The sequence below is a fragment of the Osmerus eperlanus genome, chromosome 11 (assembly GCF_963692335.1).
Source record: "Osmerus eperlanus chromosome 11, fOsmEpe2.1, whole genome shotgun sequence".
Classification (NCBI taxonomy): domain Eukaryota; kingdom Metazoa; phylum Chordata; class Actinopteri; order Osmeriformes; family Osmeridae; genus Osmerus; species Osmerus eperlanus.
Window position 1 is genome coordinate 5,803,279 of NC_085028.1, and position 23,154 is coordinate 5,826,432.

The 23,154-nt window shown below is 51.2% G+C and overlaps 1 protein-coding gene across 2 annotated transcripts in view; it reads right to left on the reverse strand.

Moving 5' to 3' along the window:
• Positions 1 to 332: 332 nt before the first annotated feature.
• Positions 333 to 23,154, reverse strand: part of LOC134028668 (latent-transforming growth factor beta-binding protein 4) — a 43,254-nt gene continuing 20,432 nt past the window's right edge. Inside the window, exons 6-39 of one of the 2 annotated variants that reach the window (XM_062472337.1) lie at positions 21,620 to 21,874; positions 18,699 to 19,024; positions 18,427 to 18,529; positions 17,080 to 17,142; positions 15,745 to 15,867; positions 14,539 to 14,715; positions 13,535 to 14,293; positions 13,307 to 13,393; positions 11,609 to 11,737; positions 11,282 to 11,407; positions 10,946 to 11,065; positions 10,672 to 10,791; positions 10,351 to 10,464; positions 9,913 to 10,032; positions 9,633 to 9,746; positions 9,212 to 9,331; positions 8,807 to 8,926; positions 8,552 to 8,671; positions 8,237 to 8,350; positions 7,854 to 7,973; positions 6,629 to 6,754; positions 6,273 to 6,398; positions 5,876 to 5,998; positions 5,583 to 5,714; positions 4,576 to 4,701; positions 3,434 to 3,574; positions 2,907 to 3,158; positions 2,644 to 2,715; positions 2,422 to 2,550; positions 2,000 to 2,143; positions 1,676 to 1,828; positions 1,076 to 1,415; positions 677 to 940; positions 333 to 469 (exon numbers count right to left, since the gene is read on the reverse strand). In XM_062472337.1, coding sequence (XP_062328321.1) covers positions 679 to 940; positions 1,076 to 1,415; positions 1,676 to 1,828; positions 2,000 to 2,143; positions 2,422 to 2,550; positions 2,644 to 2,715; positions 2,907 to 3,158; positions 3,434 to 3,574; positions 4,576 to 4,701; positions 5,583 to 5,714; positions 5,876 to 5,998; positions 6,273 to 6,398; positions 6,629 to 6,754; positions 7,854 to 7,973; positions 8,237 to 8,350; positions 8,552 to 8,671; positions 8,807 to 8,926; positions 9,212 to 9,331; positions 9,633 to 9,746; positions 9,913 to 10,032; positions 10,351 to 10,464; positions 10,672 to 10,791; positions 10,946 to 11,065; positions 11,282 to 11,407; positions 11,609 to 11,737; positions 13,307 to 13,393; positions 13,535 to 14,293; positions 14,539 to 14,715; positions 15,745 to 15,867; positions 17,080 to 17,142; positions 18,427 to 18,529; positions 18,699 to 19,024; positions 21,620 to 21,874 — 5,456 coding nt within the window. In that variant the 3' untranslated portion in view covers positions 333 to 469; positions 677 to 678. The remainder of the gene's footprint in view (positions 470 to 676; positions 941 to 1,075; positions 1,416 to 1,675; positions 1,829 to 1,999; positions 2,144 to 2,421; positions 2,551 to 2,643; positions 2,716 to 2,906; positions 3,159 to 3,433; positions 3,575 to 4,575; positions 4,702 to 5,582; positions 5,715 to 5,875; positions 5,999 to 6,272; positions 6,399 to 6,628; positions 6,755 to 7,853; positions 7,974 to 8,236; positions 8,351 to 8,551; positions 8,672 to 8,806; positions 8,927 to 9,211; positions 9,332 to 9,632; positions 9,747 to 9,912; positions 10,033 to 10,350; positions 10,465 to 10,671; positions 10,792 to 10,945; positions 11,066 to 11,281; positions 11,408 to 11,608; positions 11,738 to 13,306; positions 13,394 to 13,534; positions 14,294 to 14,538; positions 14,716 to 15,744; positions 15,868 to 17,079; positions 17,143 to 18,426; positions 18,530 to 18,698; positions 19,025 to 21,619; positions 21,875 to 23,154) is intronic. The other variant, XM_062472338.1, reaches the window with a different exon arrangement.

Sequence of the window (23,154 nt, forward strand, 5' to 3'; positions counted from 1 at the left end):
ATGGATGGATGGAAGGAGAGAGTGAAATCAATTAGTCCCACATATTTGTACAAGTGACAGCCTCATCGGAACCTGCAGTTCCTAGACACAAAGCACTTTGTCACATGAACTATGTGTGCCCCTTACGCCTCCCCATGAATTGAATTTTCATTATTACATACAGTATATTGTTCATAAGAATGTCTACATCACATAGGATAAGTATACACTTTTTACAGGATCCACGATAGACCACTAGGAAGCTGTGAAAGGGGGGGAGTCCAATGTACCTCTTCTTATACAAGTGTCAGGTAACCCTGACCTGACCCCCTGGGCGTACCTGTGCAGGTCATGGAGGTCATGTCCAGCCGGTAGCCCTCGTAGCAGTCGCAGGTGAAGCCCTCGGCCACCCGGATGCACCTGCCGTTCTCACAGCCCCGCACGATGCCACAGTCCTCGCTGCTCAGCCCCGCGTACGGCTCGTAGTGCCCTGCGTGGGGGGGGGGGGGGGTCGGAGAGGGGGGGTGGTTGGCAAAGGAGGAGGAGGAAGAAGGGGGAGGAGGTTTGTGTTTTCTTAATTTACCATCCTTGGGAGGATTCCTGGTTCCCACAGGAGTGGTTAACAAAGTCACACGTACGGTACAGTGTGAATATCCCAAAGGACTGATGGATGGTCCTCTGGAAGAGGAGAACTTACTCTCATAGGCCCTGCGAGGCCCCTCCCCCCCCGGACGCCTCTCGGAGAAAGGGGGTCCAGGTCTCCAGGGCTCCTCCTCCTCCTCGTCCTCGTAGCGTGGGCCCCCGGGGAGGGGGGCCAGGCTGAGGGGCAGGCCCTCGGGGATGGGGGGGGGGGGGCCGCGCCCCAAAGGCCCGCTCCGACCGAGGGTCGGCCACGCGGTACGGGGGTCTGGGGGCGGAGTCTGGGGAGCCGTAGTCCCCTCCGTCATAGTAACCCTCGGGTCTGGAGGGAGGGAGGTGGGGGAGGTGGACAGAGAAAAAGTTAAGGCTGTCTCTTACAGGTAGGGTTAGGCCAGGGCTAGGTGTGAGTTGTCTCTCAGAGGCAGGGTTAGGGTTAAGGGTTAGGGTTGTCTCTTACAGGTAGGCTGGCCGTCTGAAGGGCCCCTCGGGGCCGCTGTAGGAGTCGTATGACCCAGGAGGCCTCTCTCTGAAGCCTACTCCACCGCCCCCTGGTGGGGAGTAGTCGTCATAGTCCGGCCCAGGGGGCAGGAAGTCCGGTCTTCCAGGGAGGGGCTCTGGGAAGGTGTCCGGGCCGTAAGGGTAGCCCCCTCCTGGTCCCAGCCTCGGCCCCAGCCCCGGTCCTGGCCCCAGCCCCGGTCCTGGCCCCAGTCTCGGTCCTAAGTCGGGGCCGTAGCGGTCAGGAAAGGGGGGGGCAAAGGGTGGGGGCCTCAACATGTTGCACAGGCCCTCGAAGTCCTCTGGAGGTAGGGGAAAGGGGGTTGGGGGCAGGCAAGAAGAATAAGCACCGATCAATTTTCATGAAAACATTTTTTTAATCGAACACAATGGCAGCATTGTTGATTGGACAGGAATGTATTTTATCGATTGAGAGTCTGAGCTTGTGGTTTGTATTGATGTGTGTGTGCATACATGCAAATGTGTGTGTGTGTGTATGAGTGTGTGCACGTGTTCATATGTGTGTGTGTCCATGTGTGTGTGAGAGAGACAGGACCCCCACCAGAGTCTCTAGCGGGGCAGAGGGCACACTGCAGACCCCAGCCCTCCCCGTACAGACAGCAGCACTCGGTGAAGGTCACCTGACCCCCCAGCAGGGGGCTCTGACACACCAGGTCCGCTGTCACGTGCTGCCAACAGAACGACAGGTTCTCATCTGGAGGGGGAGGGAGGGAGGGAGAGATAGAGGGATAGATGGACAGACGGAGGGAGGGAAAGGGAGAGAGGGGGAGAGAGTCAAAGAGAAATCGATGTTAAACATGAGAAGAAGTGTGAGTGTCTGGGTGATTGTGGGTGCGTGCGTGTGCAAGCGTGTGTGTGTTATTACCGACAGTCAGGCCGGTGGTGTTGACACAGTTGCGCTGTGAGTCGTCCAACACCAGGGGGGGCTCACAGGTACAGAAGTAGGAGCCCACCGTGTTCACACAGATCCCTCCTGGACAGCTCTCCTCCTCCTCACACTCATTAGTATCTACAGGGAGGGGGGGGGGAGGGGGGAGGGAGGGAGGGAGGGGGGGGGAGGGAGAGAGAGAAAGAAAGAGGGGGAGTGAGAGTGAAGTAGAAATAAATGACACAGAAAAAAGGGTGACATCAAATTTACACTCCTAATTTACACAAAATCGTCGTTCCAGCTTCCTAAACCCTTCTGTGACGAGAGATCCGTGAGGAGCACGGTCCCTTGCCCCACCTCCCTACACCCCACCCCCAACCCACCCCCCCCTGCGTCAGTAGAGGCCAGGTGTCACTGACCTACACACTCCAGCAGGGTGGTGTCGTAGAAGTAGCCACTGGGGCAGTAGCAGGAGTACCCCGGGATGTTGTTCACACACACCCCGCTCTTGCACACCTCCGGGTGGAACAGCTTACACTCGTCAACGTCTGGAAGAGAGCCCCAGCATCTTAGATTGTGAGTTTGTGTGTGTGTGTGTGTGAACTTGTGTTAGTGTGTGAACATGTGTGTGTGTGTGTTACCTCTGTAGCTGAAAGCCCCAGGTCCAGTTGTCAAGTACCCCTGTCCACTGGGGCACAGCGACAAGTGCTCCGCTGCACAGAACAAAGACAACAAGTTAGAATGTTCGCAGTCTAGCCTCCAGCCTTGTGTGTGTGAGTGTATAAGAAACAGCATTCAGGTCAAGCGTGTGTGTTGATGTGTGTTTGCACATGATTGTGTGTTTGTATGTATACTGTATACTGCATGTGTACATGTTTTACGTGTGTGTGTGTGTTCTCCATACCAGTGCCCAGCGGAGGGCAGGGGTGGAACTGGCAGCCCAGGCCCCAGCCCTGTCCCAGGGTGCAGCAGCACTCCTGCTGGGTGGTGTTGAGGCTCAGCCGGCTGCAGGAGCCCTCGTCTGCCACGTTGTAGTAACACTCCCTGACCTCGCCCGGCCGCGGGGGCGCTAGTGAGCCCGCCTCCGCCCCTCGTCCAGGCTGGCGGGGCAGGGAGGCGGACGAGGAGGACGAGGAGCCGGTAAACGTGGGTCGTCCTGTGAGAGAGCAGAAGAGGGGAAGAAGGTGAGGAGGTGGAGTGTGTCTGATTGTAGTGTCCACTATTGAGCAGTAGGGGGCAGCAACACGCAGAGTTTTCTGTCAAGCCACCTGTTAAAGCACAGGAAATACATGAAGGATATCGATGCTAACATAACTGCTTGGGAATGGGAGACATTAACATGTTTCGTATGAGAAAATACGATTGACCTGCATTGTAATGAGTAATGAATTCATTTCCAGAATCGTGACTACAGGTGAGGTAGGATGATACCTGGGAGGGGCCTGGTGACACATTGGCCTGACCGCGTGTCAAACTCCGCCCCCTCCGGACACTCGCACATGAAGGAGCCGTCCACGTTCTCGCAGCGAGCCGCGCCACACACCCCCTGCATGGTCTCACACTCGTCCTCATCTGAGGGGAGAGAGGGGGCGGGGGTAGAGGAGAGCGCTTGAGAATGAGAGAGTGATAAGTAGCGGGTATGTGTGTCTGTGTTTGCATGTAGGCGTGTGTGTGTCTACGAGCATGTCCAGTTTGTGTGTTGGTGTTTGAGCATGCGTATATGTGTGTGTGGGTGTGAGGGAGCATGTGTGTGTGTGTGTGTGTGTGAGGGAGGGAGCGTGTGTGTGTGTGTGTGTGAGGGAGGGAGGGAGCGTGTGTGTGTGTGTGTGTGAGGGAGGAAGCGTGTGTGTGTGTGTGTGTGTGAGGGAGGGAGCGTGTGTGTGTGTGTGTGTGTGAGGGAGGGAGCGTGTGTGTGTGTGTGTGTGAGGGAGGGAGCGTGTGTGTGTGTGTGTGAGGGAGGGAGCGTGTGTGTGTGTGTGTGAGGGAGGGAGCGTGTGTGTGTGTGTGTGAGGGAGGGAGCGTGTGTGTGTGTGTGTGAGGGAGGGAGCGTGTGTGTGTGTGTGTGTGTGAGGGAGGGAGCGTGTGTGTGTGTGTGTGAGGGAGGGAGCGTGTGTGTGTGTGTGTGTGAGGGAGGGAGCGTGTGTGTGTGTGTGTGTGTTTGTGTGTGAGGGAGGGAGCGTGTGTGTGTGTGTGTGTGTGTGTGTGAGGGAGGGAGCGTGTGTGTGTGTGTGTGTGTGAGGGAGGGAGCATGTGTGTGTGTGTGTGTGTGAGGGAGGGAGGGAGCATGTGTGTGTGTGTGTGTGAGGGAGGGAGCGTGTGTGTGTGTGTGTGTGTGTGAGGGAGGGAGCGCGTGTGTGTGTGTGTGTGTGTGTGAGGGAGCATGTGTGTGTGTGTGTGTGAGGGAGGGAGGGAGCATGTGTGTGTGTGTGTGTGTGTGAGGGAGGGAGCGTGTGTGTGTGTGTGTGTGTGTGTGTGTGTGTGAGGGAGCATGTGTGTGGGTGTGTGTGAGGGAGGGAGGGAGCATGTGTGTGTGTGTGTGTGTGTGAGGGAGGGAGCGTGTGTGGGAGACAAACCCAAGCAGGCCTTCCCATCGCTGCTGGAGGTGTAGCCTCGGTCACACACACACTGGAAGGTTCCAATCAGGTTCTGGCAGAAGGCATGCTCCCCACACACTGTCTCATTAGCACACTCGTTTATATCTGAGAGAGAGAGGTAGAGGTAGAGTGAGAGAGAGGTAGAGTGAGAGAGAGGTAGAGGGAGAGAGAGGTAGAGTGAGAGAGAGGTAGAGTGAGAGAGGTAGATGGAGAGGGAGAGAGAGAGAGAGAGAGAGAGAGAGAGAGAGAGAGAGAGAGAGAGAGAGAGAGAGAGAGAGAGAGAGGGAGAGAGAGAGGGGGAGAGGGAGGTTATATAACAGGAGATAGGATAGGAGAGTATAGAAGAGGCGGGTAGAGAGAAGAGGATAGGAGATGATAAGATACTGTATGTCTCTGTGTATGTTAGTATGTACGATATATGTGTGTTTGTCCTTGTGTATATTAAGAGTCTGTGTGTATGTGTATCTGTTTGTGTTTTTGTGTATATGTGTGTATGTGTATATGTGTGTGTATGTGTATATCTGTGTGTGTGTGTGTGTTTTATATATATATATATATGTGTGTGTGTGTGTGTGTGTGTGTGCTGTACAGATGTCTCTCCTGGCAGGACTGCACTGCTGTCTCAAGCATCTGATCTCCTCCCGCCTCACATCAATCAAACTCAGCTGCCATGACGACAGTACTGTGCCCCCCCCCCCCCCGCCATTTTGAGTCTCACATCTGTGTTCCACCTGCCTGACACTCACAACCATGGCCAGGGCCTAGCAGTCCACTGTGCTGCATGTTAGCATTGCACACAGCAAAGCAGTCAAACTCAGACAGAAGCCAATCCCATCCAGCGAAGACTGCATTCTAGTTAACAGAGTTTAATTAGATACTAGTGTCTATTGTTTATAATGGGGTGGGTATGCCTTGGTTGGGGTGGGGGGAGGGGGGTGGAGGTGGGGGGAGACCAAGGGGGGACAGGAAGTGATGCGGAGACTCACCGACACACTCGCCGGTGCGTGTGGCACGGTACCCGGGCTCACAGGATGTCACGCAGCGGTACGAGCCAATGGTGTTGTCACATCGCTGTGAGCCACACACTGCGCCGCCCGAGTCCACACACTCATCCACGTCTGAGGATAAACACACACACACACACACACACACAGGTCAGCTGTGTATTCAGTAGGAGAAAACACTTGGCTTGGCACTATATTAAGGGAGTGCTGACACATGCAGACAATCTTCATCCTGTGTGTGTGTGAGTGTGTGTGTGTGCTGCGTGCTGGCGTACCCAGGCAGGCGTTGCTCTCTGGGCTGGTGGTGAAGCCAGCTTGGCACCGGCACAGGAAGGAGCCCTCGGTGTTAACACAGCGGCCGTCCTGGCACACGTCTGGCCTGGCACACTCGTCCACATCTGACCACGCACATCAACATCCCGCTACATCAGCACAGCACGGCAGAACTACACCCCCGCTCCCAATGTGTAAGTGTGTCCCTGCTTCAAGCTGAACTCAGCTGGATAGCCTGTTAGCATTCTCTTGTATCCATTTGTGTGTGTGTGGGTCATTATCTTGTATATGTATGTATGTATGCATGTATGTGTGTGTGTGTGTCATTTCTTGTACACCTGTGTGTGTGTGTGTGTGTGATGATCTTGTCTGTGTGTGTGTGTCTGAGCCCGTCCTCACCCTGACAGGTGGTGCCGTTAGCGGAGGTGGTGTAACCCTGGGCACACATACAGCTGTAGGAGCCCAGCACGTTCACACACTCGCCCTGCGGGAAGCAGAAGGAGCCCTCCAGACACTCGTTGATGTCTGCGGAGAGACAGACACAGCATGCTGGGTTACAGTGTGTGTGTGGGAAGCAGGGAACGCTGATCTCCACTTCCAAGCCACTGGTGTGTGTGTTTGGGTGTGTGTTTAGATGTTTGTGTGTGAAGAAGTAATGACTGCTGATCTGTAGTTACAAGCCATTGATGTGTATGAGTGCATGCAGGTGTGTGTGTGTGTGTGTGAGTGCATGCAAGTGTGTGTGTGTGTGTGACCTCGGCAGTGTCGTCCCGGCCCGGTGGTCCTGTACCCCGGCTGGCAGTCGCAGCGGTACGATCCGTCCGTGTTCACACACACCCTGTCCGAAGAGCACGCCTGGGCCTGCTCACACTCATCTACATCTGGGGACAGAACACAGGAACGTGTGTGTTTGTCAGGGTAGGTGTGTGTGCGCGTGTGTTTGTGTGCGTGTGAGGGTGTATGTGTGTGTGGTGGGAAGGAGGGGTCTGCAAACACTGCATTCCTGCTTTGTGATGAAAGGCAAGGTTGGAGAGGGCAGATGACTCTGCACGGGAGGGGAGGAAGGGGGGTGGAGGGGAGGGCAGGGAGGAGAGGAGGAGAGCAGGGGAGAGAAGAGCAGGGGGGAGGGAGGAGGAGAAGGGGGAGACATTCAGCTAGGGGAGGGAGGGGGGCAGGGGGGCTGGGAGGCAGATGTGGCGGAGGTGGGTGGACGAGAATGCCGGGGGGGGGGGGGGGGGTGGGGGGATCTGGATGCTCTTTGATGACTCTGATTGAAGTAAGTATTCTAAAGGGGAGATGATAATTGTAACCAAACATGCTGTTGAAGGCTGGGGCTGGTCCTGCTACATATGGGGGCCAGACGGCCAGTGCCGTCTGCTCAGACAGGGGGAGGAAGACAGGAAGGGGGGAGGGGAGGGCAGCTGGGCAGGAGAGGAGAGGGGGAGGGAGGGAGTGGAGAGAGGGCGATGGAGAGGTGCAGAGGTGAAGAAAGTGCAGGGAGACAGAGATGGACACGATGGAAGACTGTGGGATGGAGAGAAGGGAGGGAGGTCGACCGGGGGAGAGGAGGGAGAGGGGGAGAGAAAGAACATACACAAGAGGGAGGGAGGGAAGGCAGGAGGAGAAAGAGGGGGAGGGAATGCAGGAGGAGAAAGAGGGGGAGGGAGGGAATGCAGGAGGAGAAAGAGGGGGAGGGAGGGAAGGCAGGAGGAGAAAGAGAGGGAGGGAGGGAAGGCAGGAGGAGAAAGAGGGGGAGGGAGGGAAGGCAGGAGGAGAAAGAGAGGGAGGGAGTCGTGTGTAGAAAAGCAGAGGAGAAAGAGGGGGAGGGAGGGAAGGCAGGAGGAGAAAGAGAGGGAGGGAGGGAAGGCAGGAGGAGAAAGAGGGGGAGGGAGGGAAGGCAGGAGGAGAAAGAGAGGGAGGGAGTCGTGTGTAGAAAAGCAGATTCATGTATCTGCTGTTCAGATGTCCCTCCAGGCTTACCTGAGCACACCCCAGCCCTCACACTGTGTCCAGCCCTGCAGGGGACACACCTGTATGAGCCCCCCGAGTTCACACACTCCTGCCCCGGGCACTGGGACGGCTCAGCACACTCATCTATGTCTGCACCAGAGAGAGGGGAGAGAGGGATGTTAGAGAGGGATGGGATGATGGGAGAGAGAGGGGAGAGAGGGATGGGATGAGGGGAGAGAGAGGGGAGAGAGGGATGGGATGAGGGGAGAGAGAGGGGAGAGAGGGATGGGATGCAAGATGGAATGAGGAACCAAAGATGGGAAAAGGGGCATGGGATGAGGAGAGAGAGAAGGAAGAGAGGAGGTGGGATGGGATGAGCGATGGGATGAGGGATGTGTTTGGTGTTTCGATACCCGTGCAGTTGGTGTCTTGCAGTATGAAGCCTGTCCGACACACACACTTGAAACTGCCAGGTGTGTTCTCACAGCGGCCGTTAGTACAGGGCTTCTGTCCACACTCATCAACATCTGCACAAAACAGATATTTTATTATTGCTACATCCAAAAACACAATCAAACCACCATGTAACACAGAGAAGACCGATATCCTTATAGTCACGAAGGAACGCTTTATTATGGTTCAGTGAATGTAACCACACAGAGGCACCCTTGAGCAGGTCTCCATCAGTGGCGTGTGGAAAGACACTGTGAAGCAGCGCTCCTCCTCACCTGAACACTGTCCGTCTGTGAGCTGGAAGCCAGACTTACAGGCCACACACGTGAAGGAGCCCTGAGAGTTGACGCACTCCTGGCCCGGACACTGCAGGGCGTTCCCACATTCATCCACGTCTAGGATCAAAAACAAACCAGACAACATTAGCCGACCAGAACATGGTAGAAAACAACCATTTCCTTTTCAATACTAGTCATTGTATTTGGACTCCGTTGTCTTCGAGCTTAATGACGTTGTGAGGGAGCTCGTACCCTTGCAGGTGTTGTCTTGCAGGCTGTAGCCAGTCTGACACGCGCACGTGTAGCTCCCTGGGAGGTTCTCACAGCGACCGTTGGCACACGGAGAGGGAGTCTGGGAACACTCATCTACGTCTGGTGGAAATACAGATCGAGGAACATCCAACAAATTAGGATTTGGAAGCAAGCACAACAGTTTGGATAATATCGTGTTGGATTCATGGACCTATACGGTTAATGTACAGTATTTTGTCGGTGACAGAGAACTGCATATGTATACTCAGGGTAGTGTTTTAAATGAAAGTCTGAAATTCTATGTGGTGTACCTCAAGCTTCCTCCTTCGCCCCCTGAGCAATTATTTATTTACAGTTTTGTCCCTTGAGGAGAGGACAGAACAACAGCCGAGGCTGCAGGCTCACCTGTGCACTGTCTGTGTGTGAGCTGGAAGCCAGGCTTGCAGGACACACACCTGTACGAGCCCTGAGAGTTGACGCAGGTCTGTCCTGGGCACTGGGACGGCTCCAGGCACTCATCCACATCTGTGGAAGGAATGAGACACAGCAGGGAGGGGAGACAGAGATACACTAGGAAAGTGAGAAAGATGTTACATGCTAATTGAATTTTAATGTATTAAATAGGAGCTTAATACATTTCCCAAATATACATATTTTCTACACAATTGGAAGTGTCCTTAACATGTGCTGGTTGTGTATGTACACATACTTACTGATAACTTTAATATATGTAAGAATTTTTGCCTTTCTACTTTATAAGTATACTTTAAATACGTAGAATATATTTTTAGCTCAGTGGATGCATGTTGTGATTCTTCAGTCTTACCTGTGCAGGTGTTCCCCTGCAGTTTGTACCCGGTCCGACACACACACTTAAAACTCCCAGGTGTGTTCTCACAGCGGCCGTTGGCACAGGGGCTCTGACGACACTCGTCTATATCTGTACAAGCATAGCAAAGACATAAATAAAGAAGATTCATGCAAAGAAACATGATTACACATCCATTTCATACAACATAGTCACTGTATTGATTCATTTGATTATTTGTATTCATGAATATTCATGATGAACAACAATATGACAGATGTACTCTGTGTGTCCACACCTGAACATTGCCCGTTGAGCAGGCCAAAGCCTGGCTGGCAGGACAAACACCTGTACGAGCCTGCAGAGTTAACACACTCCTGACCTGGACACCTGAGAGGATCCTCACACTCATCCACATCTAGGAGGGAGGGAGGGAGGGGGAGAGAGAGAGAGGGGGAGGGAGAGAGAGAGAGACAGAGAGGCAGAGAGACAGAGAGAGAGCGAGAGAGAGAGAGAGAGAGAGAGAGACAGAGAGGCAGAGAGACAGAGAGAGAGCGAGAGAGAGAGAGAGAGAGAGAGAGAGAGAGAGAGAGAGAGAGAGAGAGAGACGGAGAAAGAAATAGGGGGGAGAGTGGGAGACAAAGAAAGAATGACATTAGCTATGTTATACACATATGCACCGCACAAGACCATAATGCCGGTGTAATGGTAACCACTCCTACCACACAGCTCTTACCTGTGCAGGTGTTCCCCTGCAGTTTGTACCCGGTCCGACACACACACTTAAAACTCCCAGGTGTGTTCTCACAGCGGCCGTTGGCACAGGGGCTCTGACGACACTCGTCTATATCTGTGACAGACAACACATCCTGTCAGAAAACGTACATGTTTGAGGGTTTTTTTTGAAGTAAAGGGGAGGGCATGGACATGTGGTCAGAGCTCTTGACCACTAACCAGTGGATGGGTTCTTACTCTGATTGGGTAAGATGGGTTCTTACCCAATCAAGAAGCCTGGTTCATTGGTTAAGGGTGTGTGAGGAGGTATGTGTGTCCACACCTGAACATTGCCCGTTGAGCAGGCCAAAGCCTGGCTGGCAGGACAAACACCTGTACGAGCCTGCAGAGTTAACACACTCCTGACCTGGACACCTGAGAGGATCCTCACACTCATCCACATCTAGGAGGGAGGGAGAAAAATAGAGAGAGTGAGAGAAAGAAAGAGAGAGAGGGAGAGAGAGGGAGAGAGAGAGATAGGGTGTGTGAGAGAGAGATGAATCTAGACAGTTTGCTAGTCTGTTCCGTAGTTGGTTGGATCAGGGAGGTTGTCTCACCTGTGCAGGCATTGCCCTCCAGCTTGTATCCAGGGCGACACACACACTTGAAGCTCCCAGGTGTGTTGTCACAGCGACCGTTGGGGCAGGGGCTAGGAGCCTGCTGACATTCATCCACGTCTGGGGGACAAGAACACAGTCTCATGTCTCATCCTGCATGTCTGTCATTGTATCCATGAATACGGAATCATAAGACAAAGTGGCAAACTTAACATAACGCTTGGTATTTATAACAGTTTTCCATACCTTCGCAGGTATGTGCGTGCATCTGTATGCGTGTCTGCGCGTGTTCGCGTGTGTATGGCCATGTGTGTATGTGTGTGTGTGTGTACTCACCACTACAGCTAGTGCCCTGTGGATCAGAGTTGTACCCTGCGGGACAGATGCACCTGTAGCTCCCCTCAGTGTTCTGGCACCTTCCGCCTCCACAGGGAGGGGGGGATCTCCTGCACTCGTCTACGTCTGGGAGAGAGGGAAGAGGGAGGGAGGAGAGAGAGAAAGAATATTTACAGGATGAAACAGTGGAGTTTCTTTAGTTAGTTACTATTTTCAGTAGGACTTATTAAACCTAGGAGTGTTGGGGAACCACGCTGTCAAACGGACTATTGTAAATGCTTGGTTAGATGTGAGAGTGACCCTGGTTGGATCCCCTGTGGGCCTCACCTTGGCAGTACGTCTGCAGGGCAGAGGGCTGGTAACCCTCATCACAAACACAGATGTGTCTGCCTCCAAGCTGGTCCACACAACGCCCGCGCCCACACACCTGAGACCTGGTCTCGCACACACCCCGCACTGGGGCACACACAAACACAGACACACACACACAGACAGACATACACCAGTGCACACACACCACACCACACCACACACACACACACAGAGAAAACAACACATTAAGCTCTTCCCACAGTTCACAAATGTACAGTCTGTGGGTGGAATGTTTTCATGTGTACGTACTGGAATTGTTGGTTCATGCGTCTTCATGTGTGTCTTGTGCGTGTGAGTATCAGGTCTTCAGACTAAGCTGCCCTCTGTGTGCTATGGAGAGCAGCAGTAATACATACAGCTAGCATCCCTAATGCCTGGCACAGCCTCCTCCGAGGCCAGCTGCTCACATATTTCTCACAACCTTATCAGGGCGGTTTCGAGGGGAGAGGGCAAAGCCGCCCTGTTATTAAACAAACTCAAAGCTCCGCACAGTGAGAAGTGTTAAATTCCAGGTTCCAGTCTAAATCTGGCAACCGCTTGAAATGATAGAAGCTGGATGGCCGTCCAGCTCCGCCCCCACGAGCACACAGGCATCATGAGGACTGGCAGGCCGAGGCAGAGCGCTTTGCCCGGTTTAGACCAGCTGCAGGACAGGAAGTACAGACTTGGCTTTGTACTGTGGTCTCTACCCATCTGGCTGCATCTTAGATGGAGAGAGAGAGCGAGGAAGTTAGAGAGAGAGGTAGTGAGAGAAAGATTGAGAGAGAGGAAAAGATAAACAGAAAAGTAGAGGGAAGAACAGAGAACCTTTCTTTATCTTCCACGCCATGTCACCCTGTCAGGGAAGGATTTAATGTTGTGTGTGTGTGTGTGAGAGAGAGAAAAGGAGGAGACAGAGGAGTTGAGGTGTGTGTGTTAACCTCAGTGACGGCCACAGTAATACAGCTAGAGAGAGAGACAGGAGAGAGACAGAGAAAGAGTTCACAGCAAAAGTAAGACAGGGAGAAAGTAAGCAAGAGAGACAGAGGGAGAGAAATATGGAGTCATGACAAGAGACCGTGCCAGAAGAACCATCTGACACCTTTGAAGATGGAGATCAAAACCCTGTAAAACTCAACCGCCATTTACCCCCAATTTCTCAGACCTCATTATACCATTCTGTTTGACCTGTGACCTTTGGCTGCCATTTCCTGTCACATTAAAGAGAGGCTGATCTAACGCAGGGAGAACAATGCTCCATCTGAGCACTGCTGCTGAGAGAGTGTTGACATTGATTACACTGAAGGCCTTTGTTCCCAGACAGGTGTGTGGAGGCTGGGTCCAGGGAGCTCTGTCAGACTGGGGCCGCTAGTCGGCAGTGGAAGTCACCAGAGGGGAAAACTGACATCAGCTTTTGTATTTTCATGTTGGAATATCCAAGTGGTGGTTTCTTTTGAGTTTAGGACTACTTGAAAGTTCAAACTACTAGTTTGGACTTGCGTACTTGGTAGTTCAGACTTGGCAAGTTTGAGTCTTTGAAACCCTCTGTCACATTGCTTGTAAAAAAGGCTAAATAAATAAAATTTGATTTGGTTATTGTTAGTTTAAGTGTAGCTGGCTTGGGTATGTCTGGTTGGGGTGTGGGTAATGATTTAGTGTTTGGTTGAGGTGTACCTGGCCTAGGTACGTCTGGTCTTTGTGTGACAGGAGAAACAGGTCGCCGGTCCCCTGAAGGACGGTGGGTCTGGGTGGGAGGACGAGCTGAAACACCAACATGGATCAAGAAGTTAGAGGTCTGAAGTTGAACCACATACTGCAGGGCTGTGCAAACCTGTATTGTAAACCGGAGCCAAATTCCTTGTATGTGTACATACTTGGCCAATAAAGCGGATTCAGACTCACCTGTTACTCTGGCAGGTCTGGCTGTGGAGGAGGAGGCAGGGAGTGGAGGCTTGCTCGGGGTCAGAGAGCCTCTGCTGAGGGGTTGCTGGGGCTGGAGCAGGCTGGTCCTGGAGGGTTGCTGAGGCCTGGTTGGAGGAGAGGGTAACCCACTGCTGGATGGTTGTGCAGGGCTGGTTTCTAGGAGGAGAGAACCGCCATTACCAGGCTTGATCTGGGTGGGCTGGGACCCTGTGCCGGCTGGAGCCTGGGGCCTAGTTTGCAGGGGGGGAAGACCTCTGCTAGATGGCTGCAGAGGCCGCAGTGGAGTGGTCTGTGAGCCTGTGCTGGATGGATGTTGGGGCCTGGTTGGTGTGGAAGCTGAACCACTACCGGTTGGGTGTTGTGTTCTGGTAGAGCCAGAGCTGACAGGCTGGTTGGAGCCGGTACTTGCAGGCTGTAACGGCCTAGCCTGGCCGACACTTCCAGGCTGGTTGGAGCCGGTACTTGCAGGCTGTTGTGTCCTACTCTGGCCGCCACTTGCAGGTTGTTGCGCCCTGGTGTGGCCACCACTTGCATGCTGGTTGGAGCCGGTACTTGCAGGCTGTAATGGCCTAGCCTGGCCACCACTTGCAGGTTGCTGCGGGGTGGCAGAGCCCCCTCCAGAGGGCACCACAGGGGGCCCTCCTGTGCCGTGCTGCTCTGCCACGCGCTGGTTGAACTGGATGGCCGAGGCAGAGTAGTGGTAGCCCGGTCCCGCTGGACAGATCTCTTTGAAACCCACTACGGGGGGGGGGGGGGGGACCACAGAGGAGGACACTGGGGTCAGAGGTTGACTTATAAGATGACACAGCACATAAGGTGTAGCATATATGATATTGTATTTAGTTGTTGTATTTACTTAATTGCTCAAAGCACCAGAACTAGCACCAAACCCAGGGTCACTGGAGCCCATGGTTGTAAAGTTCTAACACACCAAGCACTTCTCCCTGGACAGACTAAGCGTTATGAGAACATTAGCTTCAGACCTGATCCAAAGTAGGGGCAGCGTTCACAGTCCTGGCCCCAGGCCTTGCCCACGCGGCTGCAGCAGCAGATCTGCTTGGTGATGTTCTTCAGGATGTGCAGGGAGCAAGAACCAGGGCCCCGGCCAGAATCCAACACGCGGTAGCACTGACCCTTCACCTCCGAGATCACGTTCTGGGCTGGGTGGAGGGTGGGGGTAGGGGGAGCGGAGGGGTCAGGGATTCAGGAGACAGATAGGAGGGTGGGGAAGAAGAGGGAACAGAGTGAATACAGCAGGAAGCCAGAGAATGAGAGTGTCAGAGCGGGCAGACGGAGACGCACAGCAACAAGTCATGAAGGCGGGACAAGCAGGGAAGACAGCGGTCCCAGCATGCAGCAGACCCAAACACATGCTCAGGCTGCACCGCATTCTGCAGACACAGATCATGGAGACATGGTCCACTGTAATCCACAATGCTCTCACAACAACCAGCCAGGGGGATGTACTTACCCTTGAAGATCGCTGAGAGTTTAAAGGGATAGTTATACATACATATTGTCGTAACTTATTATTACTTCATAATATTGTTGCAACCAATAACTCTCCAACATTGACAGAATATTAGAGGCGGAGAACAGCTTAGAGAGAGAGAGAGAGAGAGAGAGAGAGAGAGAGAGAGAGAGAGAGAGAGAGAGAGAAACCCCCATGAACCTTTCAGGAACACATGATTTAAAAAGGCCCGTTTAGACTCAACGATGCACAAAACAGACAGGCGGACACACACACGCATACACACACACACACACACACAATGCTTCCAACAATGCAGACAGCATTAGAGTGAGGATCGTGCGGGGATCTAGAGCCAAGGCCCGGACGAAAGACAGCCAGCAGACGTCTGAGAGACCCACAGAGAGAAGCAGCAAGCGACCCCGTCTCTGAAGAGACGCCCACGCAACCCCATCACGTCTCCAGCCCGGAGAGGAAGAGAGGAGGACAGCTGCAGACCAAAACCAGCATCACACCAGCATCCACAAGCACAGTCCAGGTCAATGCCGGTTAGAATAAGCAGGTCAGAGGGTTTCGTTCGGAGACCTCGGCCTGGCATTATTCCTGTTTCATTCCACATGGAGGGCAAGGATGAGGGGGGTGTTTCAGCAGCCAGCCCAGAGGCGCCCCACCACCCCTTCCATCACCCCTTCCACCGCCCCTCCTCAGAGGTACTTACAGATGCAGATGCTGTGCAAGGCGTCCAGAATGAACCCCGTCTTGCAGACACAACTGTGGCTGCCCCTAGTGTTGACACAGTTCCCGTTCTCACAGAAGCCCGGCTGCAAACACTCATTCACATCTAAACATCGCCAGAGGGAGACACCAAGGGTCATGTCCGCGCTGTGAAGTACACTCTCCATGAACCACAACTCATTTATAGGTCTTATCCACTCTACATTTTCTAGCTTTTATACAGGCCTTCTTAACCTGATTGACAAAGTCACATCCAATACTTCTACCAATCCACACTACATGAGGACATTATCCCTTTCTAGATCACATTCTGACTAGATACTACTCCATAAAACCCATCCACACTAGACTCAAATCTCTACGTATTTACATGAACCCTAAACATAATGTTTGGCAAAATACTGGACAGAGTACTACAACCAGAGAAATGCAACTCTTTAGAAGTATGGAGAGAGGGAGAAGTGATGCAACAGTCTGTTGTTGTTACTTCTCTCTCTGGTAAACTTCTCCCCAGTCTGGTTACACAACTCCAGTCTCTCTGGCCAGGCCCTGACTGCATTGGCTAAGAGAAGCCTGGAGCCATGGATGCTCTCCCAGGCTAACAATCCACAACAGTGTGACTTGTCAGCTTGACTTGTCAGCTTGACGTGAAGTGGTTTGCACTTATTTTGGCGTGTCATAGATCTGAGGTACAATTTTGAAGATTCTGTACTGACATGAGAAAAAAAAAAGATCAGATCCTTTGATTCCCGATCCCCAGATTTGCTTAATCTTTTATACATATTTTTTTGTTGAATTAAATCCTTGAGCGTTAGGTTGAACCAAATTGCCACCTGATATAGCTAATCCAACTCTTTGCTAGACAGTAGGTTTTTTCCAGACTCCTGAAGTATTTTCTCATGTGAGTGTTATCCCATCTGTCTGACCTGGTCAGGGTGATTAATAAGCTGGTCTGATAGCATTAGCATACCACAGTGCTACCACAGATAACAACCTGTGACACCGCTTTGCAATGCTACTTTGCTACCGTGACATTCAGTACCACCAGCTCAATAAAATGAGCATGCTACATTAGCCTTTGGCTATAGTCCTACAGCCCTGGCACTCATATTCTGCCAGTGGTTTGAATATTTGTTTTCATTCTTTACCCAACACTTATGTGATAGATACCTGGGCGAATACTGAAAAAAAAATAATATCTTCTTCAGAAGCTGATGCTTAATGAAATGTTTGTGTCACTATGTGGTAGATAGCTAGCTGATCGGACTGGGGTTATAGCTAGCTATTCCATTTGCTAACATGCACTTGTGCAACTCACCAACACACTGAGTGCCATTGATCCTCTCAAACCCTGTTGGACAGCTGTTATTCACCCAACTTCCTAAAAACAAATACAATTATTAATATATAATAGAAATTATTGCAATTTGATCATATCATCGATGAGGAATATAATCAAGCAAGCATACCTGTCAGAATATCATAAAGTCTGTGCACTCCTAACAACAATTCATGCTTCTTCACTAAGATCCTGTCAAACCATACATCTAAGCTTTATATGGAGTACATTAAACAGTCCAGGGAGACATTTCTCTTCTCAACCTCCCCATTGTCTCGGAGAGGAGAGGCTTTAACCATAGGCCCCTTCTGGGTGAAAGGATTCTGTTCCAACAAAGTGGTTAGGAGAGGAGAAAGGTTTCTGTGTTTCAAAAGTCTCTGATCAGCCTCCAGAGCTCTGGACAAGCGCTATTTTCTTTGTAACCAGAATACCCCAAAAGTGTAGAACCCTCCTTCACTGCAACGAGAGTTAGATAGCGCTTCAAGGGTTCAAAAAACGACACATTCTTTCCGAATATCTTCATGAATCTGTTTATCAACAGCTCCAATAAGGCTACAGTGTGTTTTCTGTCTTTCTTTCCAAACCTCATTCCGATGGAGCTATAGCCTACAAAACGAGTCTGATTAATGAAGCTCATTCCTTTCATACATGTTCTAGATACAACTTTGAACAATGTGTGTATTTAGTCATTTGTTTTTCCATGTAGAGCATGTGGTGTGTCGTAATCGAAGGCAAACTTCCTCTGTTAGAATGCTGCATGTCTGCCCAGCAATAGCCAACCGTTTCCAAACAGGACTGGCATGCAGGCCTGTTTGCATTCATGTTACACTGGGTATATGGGTGATAAAAGGGGTTTTAAAAAGAACATTAGCTCACTGATCTCACTTTTCAACACACTGTTGATACACTCTTGGAAGCAAGCTTATGAACTAATACGGCCAAAACATACATTCCTGTCCTGTTAGTCACGGCTGGAGTGTAACACACGGGCAACATTATCTACGCCAACCAGCAATGATGAGGTCATATTACAGTCCTCCAGATTATGAATTCTGACTGAACTTGGTTATGTGGCGGGATGTTTTGTAAGGAAATCCACTGCTTCCTCGAGGCTATGTCTGTCCAGAAACATAGTGAAGAAATAGCATAAAACTACTCTGTTTGTGAATGAATATTTTCTTCCTCAAAAAGGCCAAAGATGTACATGTAGTTGAAAACGCATTACCGTTTGAACAACAACTACAGCAGAACCTGGGAAACCAAGAAAATTGGGGACAGGCGATAATGTGTACTGTATGTGTGTGTGCGTGTGTGTGTTTGGTTTACCTGCATTAGGGGGACAGAGAACACACTCGTTGATACCCCAGGCCTTGCCTAGCCCCCGACAGCAGATGTCTTGGCTCCTGAGTCCAGGGAGGGGGGAGCTGCACTGAAATGGGGGAGGAGAGAAACGCAAACATCTTAACACACATTCCTACATGAAATCAGAAAAAGCAACAGAATAACATGAAATCTTGGAATTGCAGAGGCAGAATAGAATCAGTCCAATCCTATAGATAGCTATTCCTGAAAGGGACCTGCCCTGCAGGGTCTCTCACCTGTCCATTGCGGACCTCTCTGAAGCAGTACTTGAACCCAGAAGCTTCTGTGTAGGTTCTCTCTCCCCTCAGGGTTTGGGCTTGGACCTTAGGAGGCTGGGACTGGACCTTGGCAGACTGGACCCGAGATGGCGGCTCCGCCTCGGACCTCTCTCCCTGCACGACGCTGGTTCTCGACCCCGAGGGTCCGGAAGACCAGGTGACGGTCTCTGAGTGCTCCCTGCCATTGGGGCCGTAGCCCACCTTCAAGACCTGGTGTATCTTCACTGAGGCCTCGGCAGGGTGCTGAACACGCACCTTTACCATGGATGAGCCGGACACAGGAGCTGTGGAGGGGTTAGCATAGCATGTCGGAGCGTTAGCAATCACAGTTAAAAATCGGATTGATGTTAGCGTCTATCGCGTTCTTAAGTAGATTCATGTTTGACTGGCTGTTACTGTGCTAGACCCCTTAACTGGAACACAAAACTGGAACTCAAAAATACAATTCTTGTTGGGAAAGCTCATTAATAAGTAAGTGAAGTGAGATTTCCAGCCTTGTCTCTAAGAACATTTGATCAGGAAAAGAGGGGATATTGTGCTATGCAGTTTCCTTGATTATTCATGGCCGTCATCCCTGGTCAAGAGACCTGAGGGAACCATTGGCAAGTTTCTGTTCCACAGAGAAACTACAGCAGTCAGCCTGAGTCATGTCTATCCTGCTCCACTGTTTATGTTTAGAGACGGATAAGAGAGGAGAGATAATCAGTTAGTGTTGCATTGCAGCTCATTGGCTACAGGCCTCTGGGTGATACTATAGGTTTCATATCACTGTATTCTGCGGAGCTGTGTGCATGTGTGTGTGCATGTGTGGTGGAACATCAGGGAGGGCAAGAACGGGTCAGAGAATGTCACAGAACTGTCTACACTTTGCAGTCATCCAGAACGTGACCCATAGGAGACAGTGTGTGTGTGTCTCTGTGTGTCTCTCTGTGTGTGTTGCATTTGTAAGCTCAGCCCAGTAGAGCAGAACACCAAAATGTTACTGACTCACAGTTTTTCAGTATGTTTTATAAGTCTGGAAACAGTATAAAGGTGAAAGGTTTAGTTTAACCCTGGTGTAGTGTTTGGGTTTGTGGGACCATTTGTAATGTTTACTAAAATAAATTATACATTTAATTTTCAACCTAAGACTTACTGGCCTTGGCTCATTTCTGGGAAGGACATGTAATAGAACACATTTTCATTCAGTGCACAACATGTAAACATTATGTATGTATTTCGGGTCCATTAGACAATCACATTATTCGATAAATTACTTCAGTACAATGTAAGAAATATTACTTTTTTCCCGCAAACTCTACCCCAGTCAGGTACAAATGGACCAGTGAACATTGGATGAGTAATACTAATATGAACACCACACCAGGGTTAAAGGCTTTTTTGTGTTGTAATGTTGCTGTCGATTTTACTAGACTCTGTGGCTTAACTCCTCACAGACACTGTGTCATTCACAGAGGTTAGACAAACAGAGGCCAGCCCGGAGAGGGAACACAGACTTCTGGACTCTAACAGAACCGACGAACACAGTGCCTGTACTCATTAACCAGCACATCTAGTTCCCAGGGGGTCTCACACACACACACACACACACACACACACACACACACACACACACACACACACACACATGCTAACAAAGACACACGCTAACAAAGACACGCACAACACAGAAGTATTCATGGGTTTATTTATTGCTTGTCTACCCTCAATGTGAAATTTACAAGGTTCTTTTTTAAGAGCCTTCACCTAGCCTAATTAGACTCGCCTGGCTGCCTGACATGTAATGACCCCCTTGTCTGTCCTGGGTCCTGGCAATCGGAGCCAGAGGTGCACTTTGTCTGCCTGTTTTGACTATTCAAAAAGCCCAGCATTATGGTGACGTAAGGAGGTGCGCACATGAAACAGACGCAGTAAAGTTCGAAGGAGTCGAAAACAGCATTCCTCCATGAGAGAGCTGGGACAGGGGAAGTGACCTCATTATGACCTCATCGCGTTCCGCAGGTCCCACGGTGTCCTGGAACGAGACTGTGATTGATGTCCATCAAACTTCCCTTGTGATGCTAAATGTTTGAGGTTGTCATGGGGAGAGCAGAGGCCCCTTGTCTATGTCAACAAGTCTTGGCCTCCCAGGGGAGCAAGCCCCCGCCAAGAGGTGGGTGACTACCGGGGGTGTGTGTGCACCGCACCCAAAGTTGGATTCAAGAGGCAGACAATGTGCTTGACAGACAGGAGCCAAGTCCACAATACCTTTATACTGAAGAGTATTGCGTAAGCCCTCTCCACATCCTCTCCTCCTCCCCTCAAGAGCATAATCAACTCTGATATTTCATTTGTTAGTGTGAGCTCGGCATGCTGTTTTGATTTCAACTGTCATTACCCCCCCCAACCCCAACCCACCCCCCCCCCCCCAGAGAGAACACCGCCCACAGTGATGTCATCGGGCCTTTATAGACCGTAGATAAACACCAACGAGGATGAGGTCATTGCGTTGCCGCGGTTACCGCGGGATGGATGACCCCATCATAATGTAATATACTCTAGCATGAAGAATCATCCTTAGCTGAAAGGACCGCAGCAGAAGAGGCTTTACATTTTGGTGAGTGAAAGTGGGAAGGTAGCTACTGAAGACTAATAGTTTCCATGCACACATCCTCCTTCTCTCCAGGAAGGGCTGTCAGCTGGGATGCATTTTTGTTGTTGTTGCTTTTCATAACGCAAGCATGCAATTATATTTCGGACGGAGATAAAAAAAAAAGCTGTTTCAGTTCATGAGTTCCCTCCCCTCCCCATTGTCCAATCACCTCCCACCCCAGTCCTAATCCAACCCAATCCACCCCCTCTCCCTTTGCTTCACCCCTCCAAAGCCCCTCCCACCTCACCTCCAGACTGGCTCTGGCTCCTGGTCAGGTTCTGCCCGATTGGATGGCTGCCAAGGGGGAGGATGTACTCCGACTGGGTCAGAAACTCCCCATTGGACAGCACGGCGGGGCTGGACGGCGGCTTCTCAATGTCATTGGTTGAGGAGGAGGAAGTGATGGGGATGTGACAGAACTTGCCAGTGAAGGTGGGCGGGCACAGACAGCGGTCCTTCTGGATGCACACGCCCCCGTTCTTGCACAGCATCGGACACAAGACTGGAGGAGAGAGAAGGACACGAGAGGGATTAGAGTCGGGAACAGGACTGGAAGAGAGAGAAGAGAGGAGAGTAGGATGAGTGTATGCATACAGATCTGAAGAAAAAAAGGGTAGAGAAGAAAGAGATGAGCGTAGAAGAATGAAGGAGAGAGAGGGATGAGTCACTCACCGGGACGACACATTCGCGGTCTATAATTCACACCGTGAAACACAACAATTAGACTCTTCAATCTCACTGAGTCTCAGTGTTCGTCGACAGGCTTTCTCTCGGTCTCCATCTCTCTGCCTCTCTCTTTCTGCCTTTCTCCCTCTCTCTGTCCCTCTCTTCTTCTCGCTGTCACTCTCCCTCCCTCCCCCCTCTCTTTCTCGCTCTCTCGCTCTCTGTTGCTCTCCCTCCCTCTCTGTAAAACCTCTTGGATCGTCCACCTGGACGAGGGGACAGGCAGACAGACTGGGAGGGAGGGAGGCCCAGCCAAACAACACACTGATCCATCATCCTGTTGCTCCCAGAGGAACTCGATAGGTTTACCATCTGAACACCTGGCCTCGTCCACAGGGCCTGTGTAGCCTGTCGCCCGGGGTTACAGGACAGCTCTCTGGGGTAGAGTTCTGGTTCATCAGAGCTGTAATGATGCATGCTGGAAAGGACTGGACTGTACGTTACTCTATAGGACTCTCCTGAACAACCATCTACTGTAAAGTACTGTACAGGAGTCTGGTGTTCAGAACTGTACACTGCAGTACTACTACTGTGAAAGACACAACAGTACTGTACTGTATCCTGTACTTTCCAGGAAGCTAATGTTCAGGACTCTACTATACAGGACTCTACTGTACATGAGTCTGGTGTTCAGGACTGTACTGTATAACACTCTCCTGTAGTCCTAGGTGGTTTCCCATAGCTCAGCAGCCAGGCATCCACCCATTGTGTTGGAGGCAAGGGCCAGGGAGAAGGTTGGTGTTGTTTTTAACCTCAGACAGGAAGAGGAACATTAGCCAGACTGGCTCCAGCACCGATACCTGCTTTATCTGGGCACTCAGAGACGTCGGGGGGGGGGGGGGGGGGAAGAAATGTGTGTGTGTGTGTGGAAGTGTTTGTTCCCTACTGTGACGTAACTGTGGCGATAAGGTGAACAAGATAACCTATGGACACAGAGATGGAAAGACATATGGAGAGAGGGAGAGAAAGAAAGAGGGAGAATCTATAAACTGAGAATGAAAAATAGAAAGAGAGAGAGAGAATGTGCAGGTGTCTCTAACGTCAACTAGCCTCGTCAGC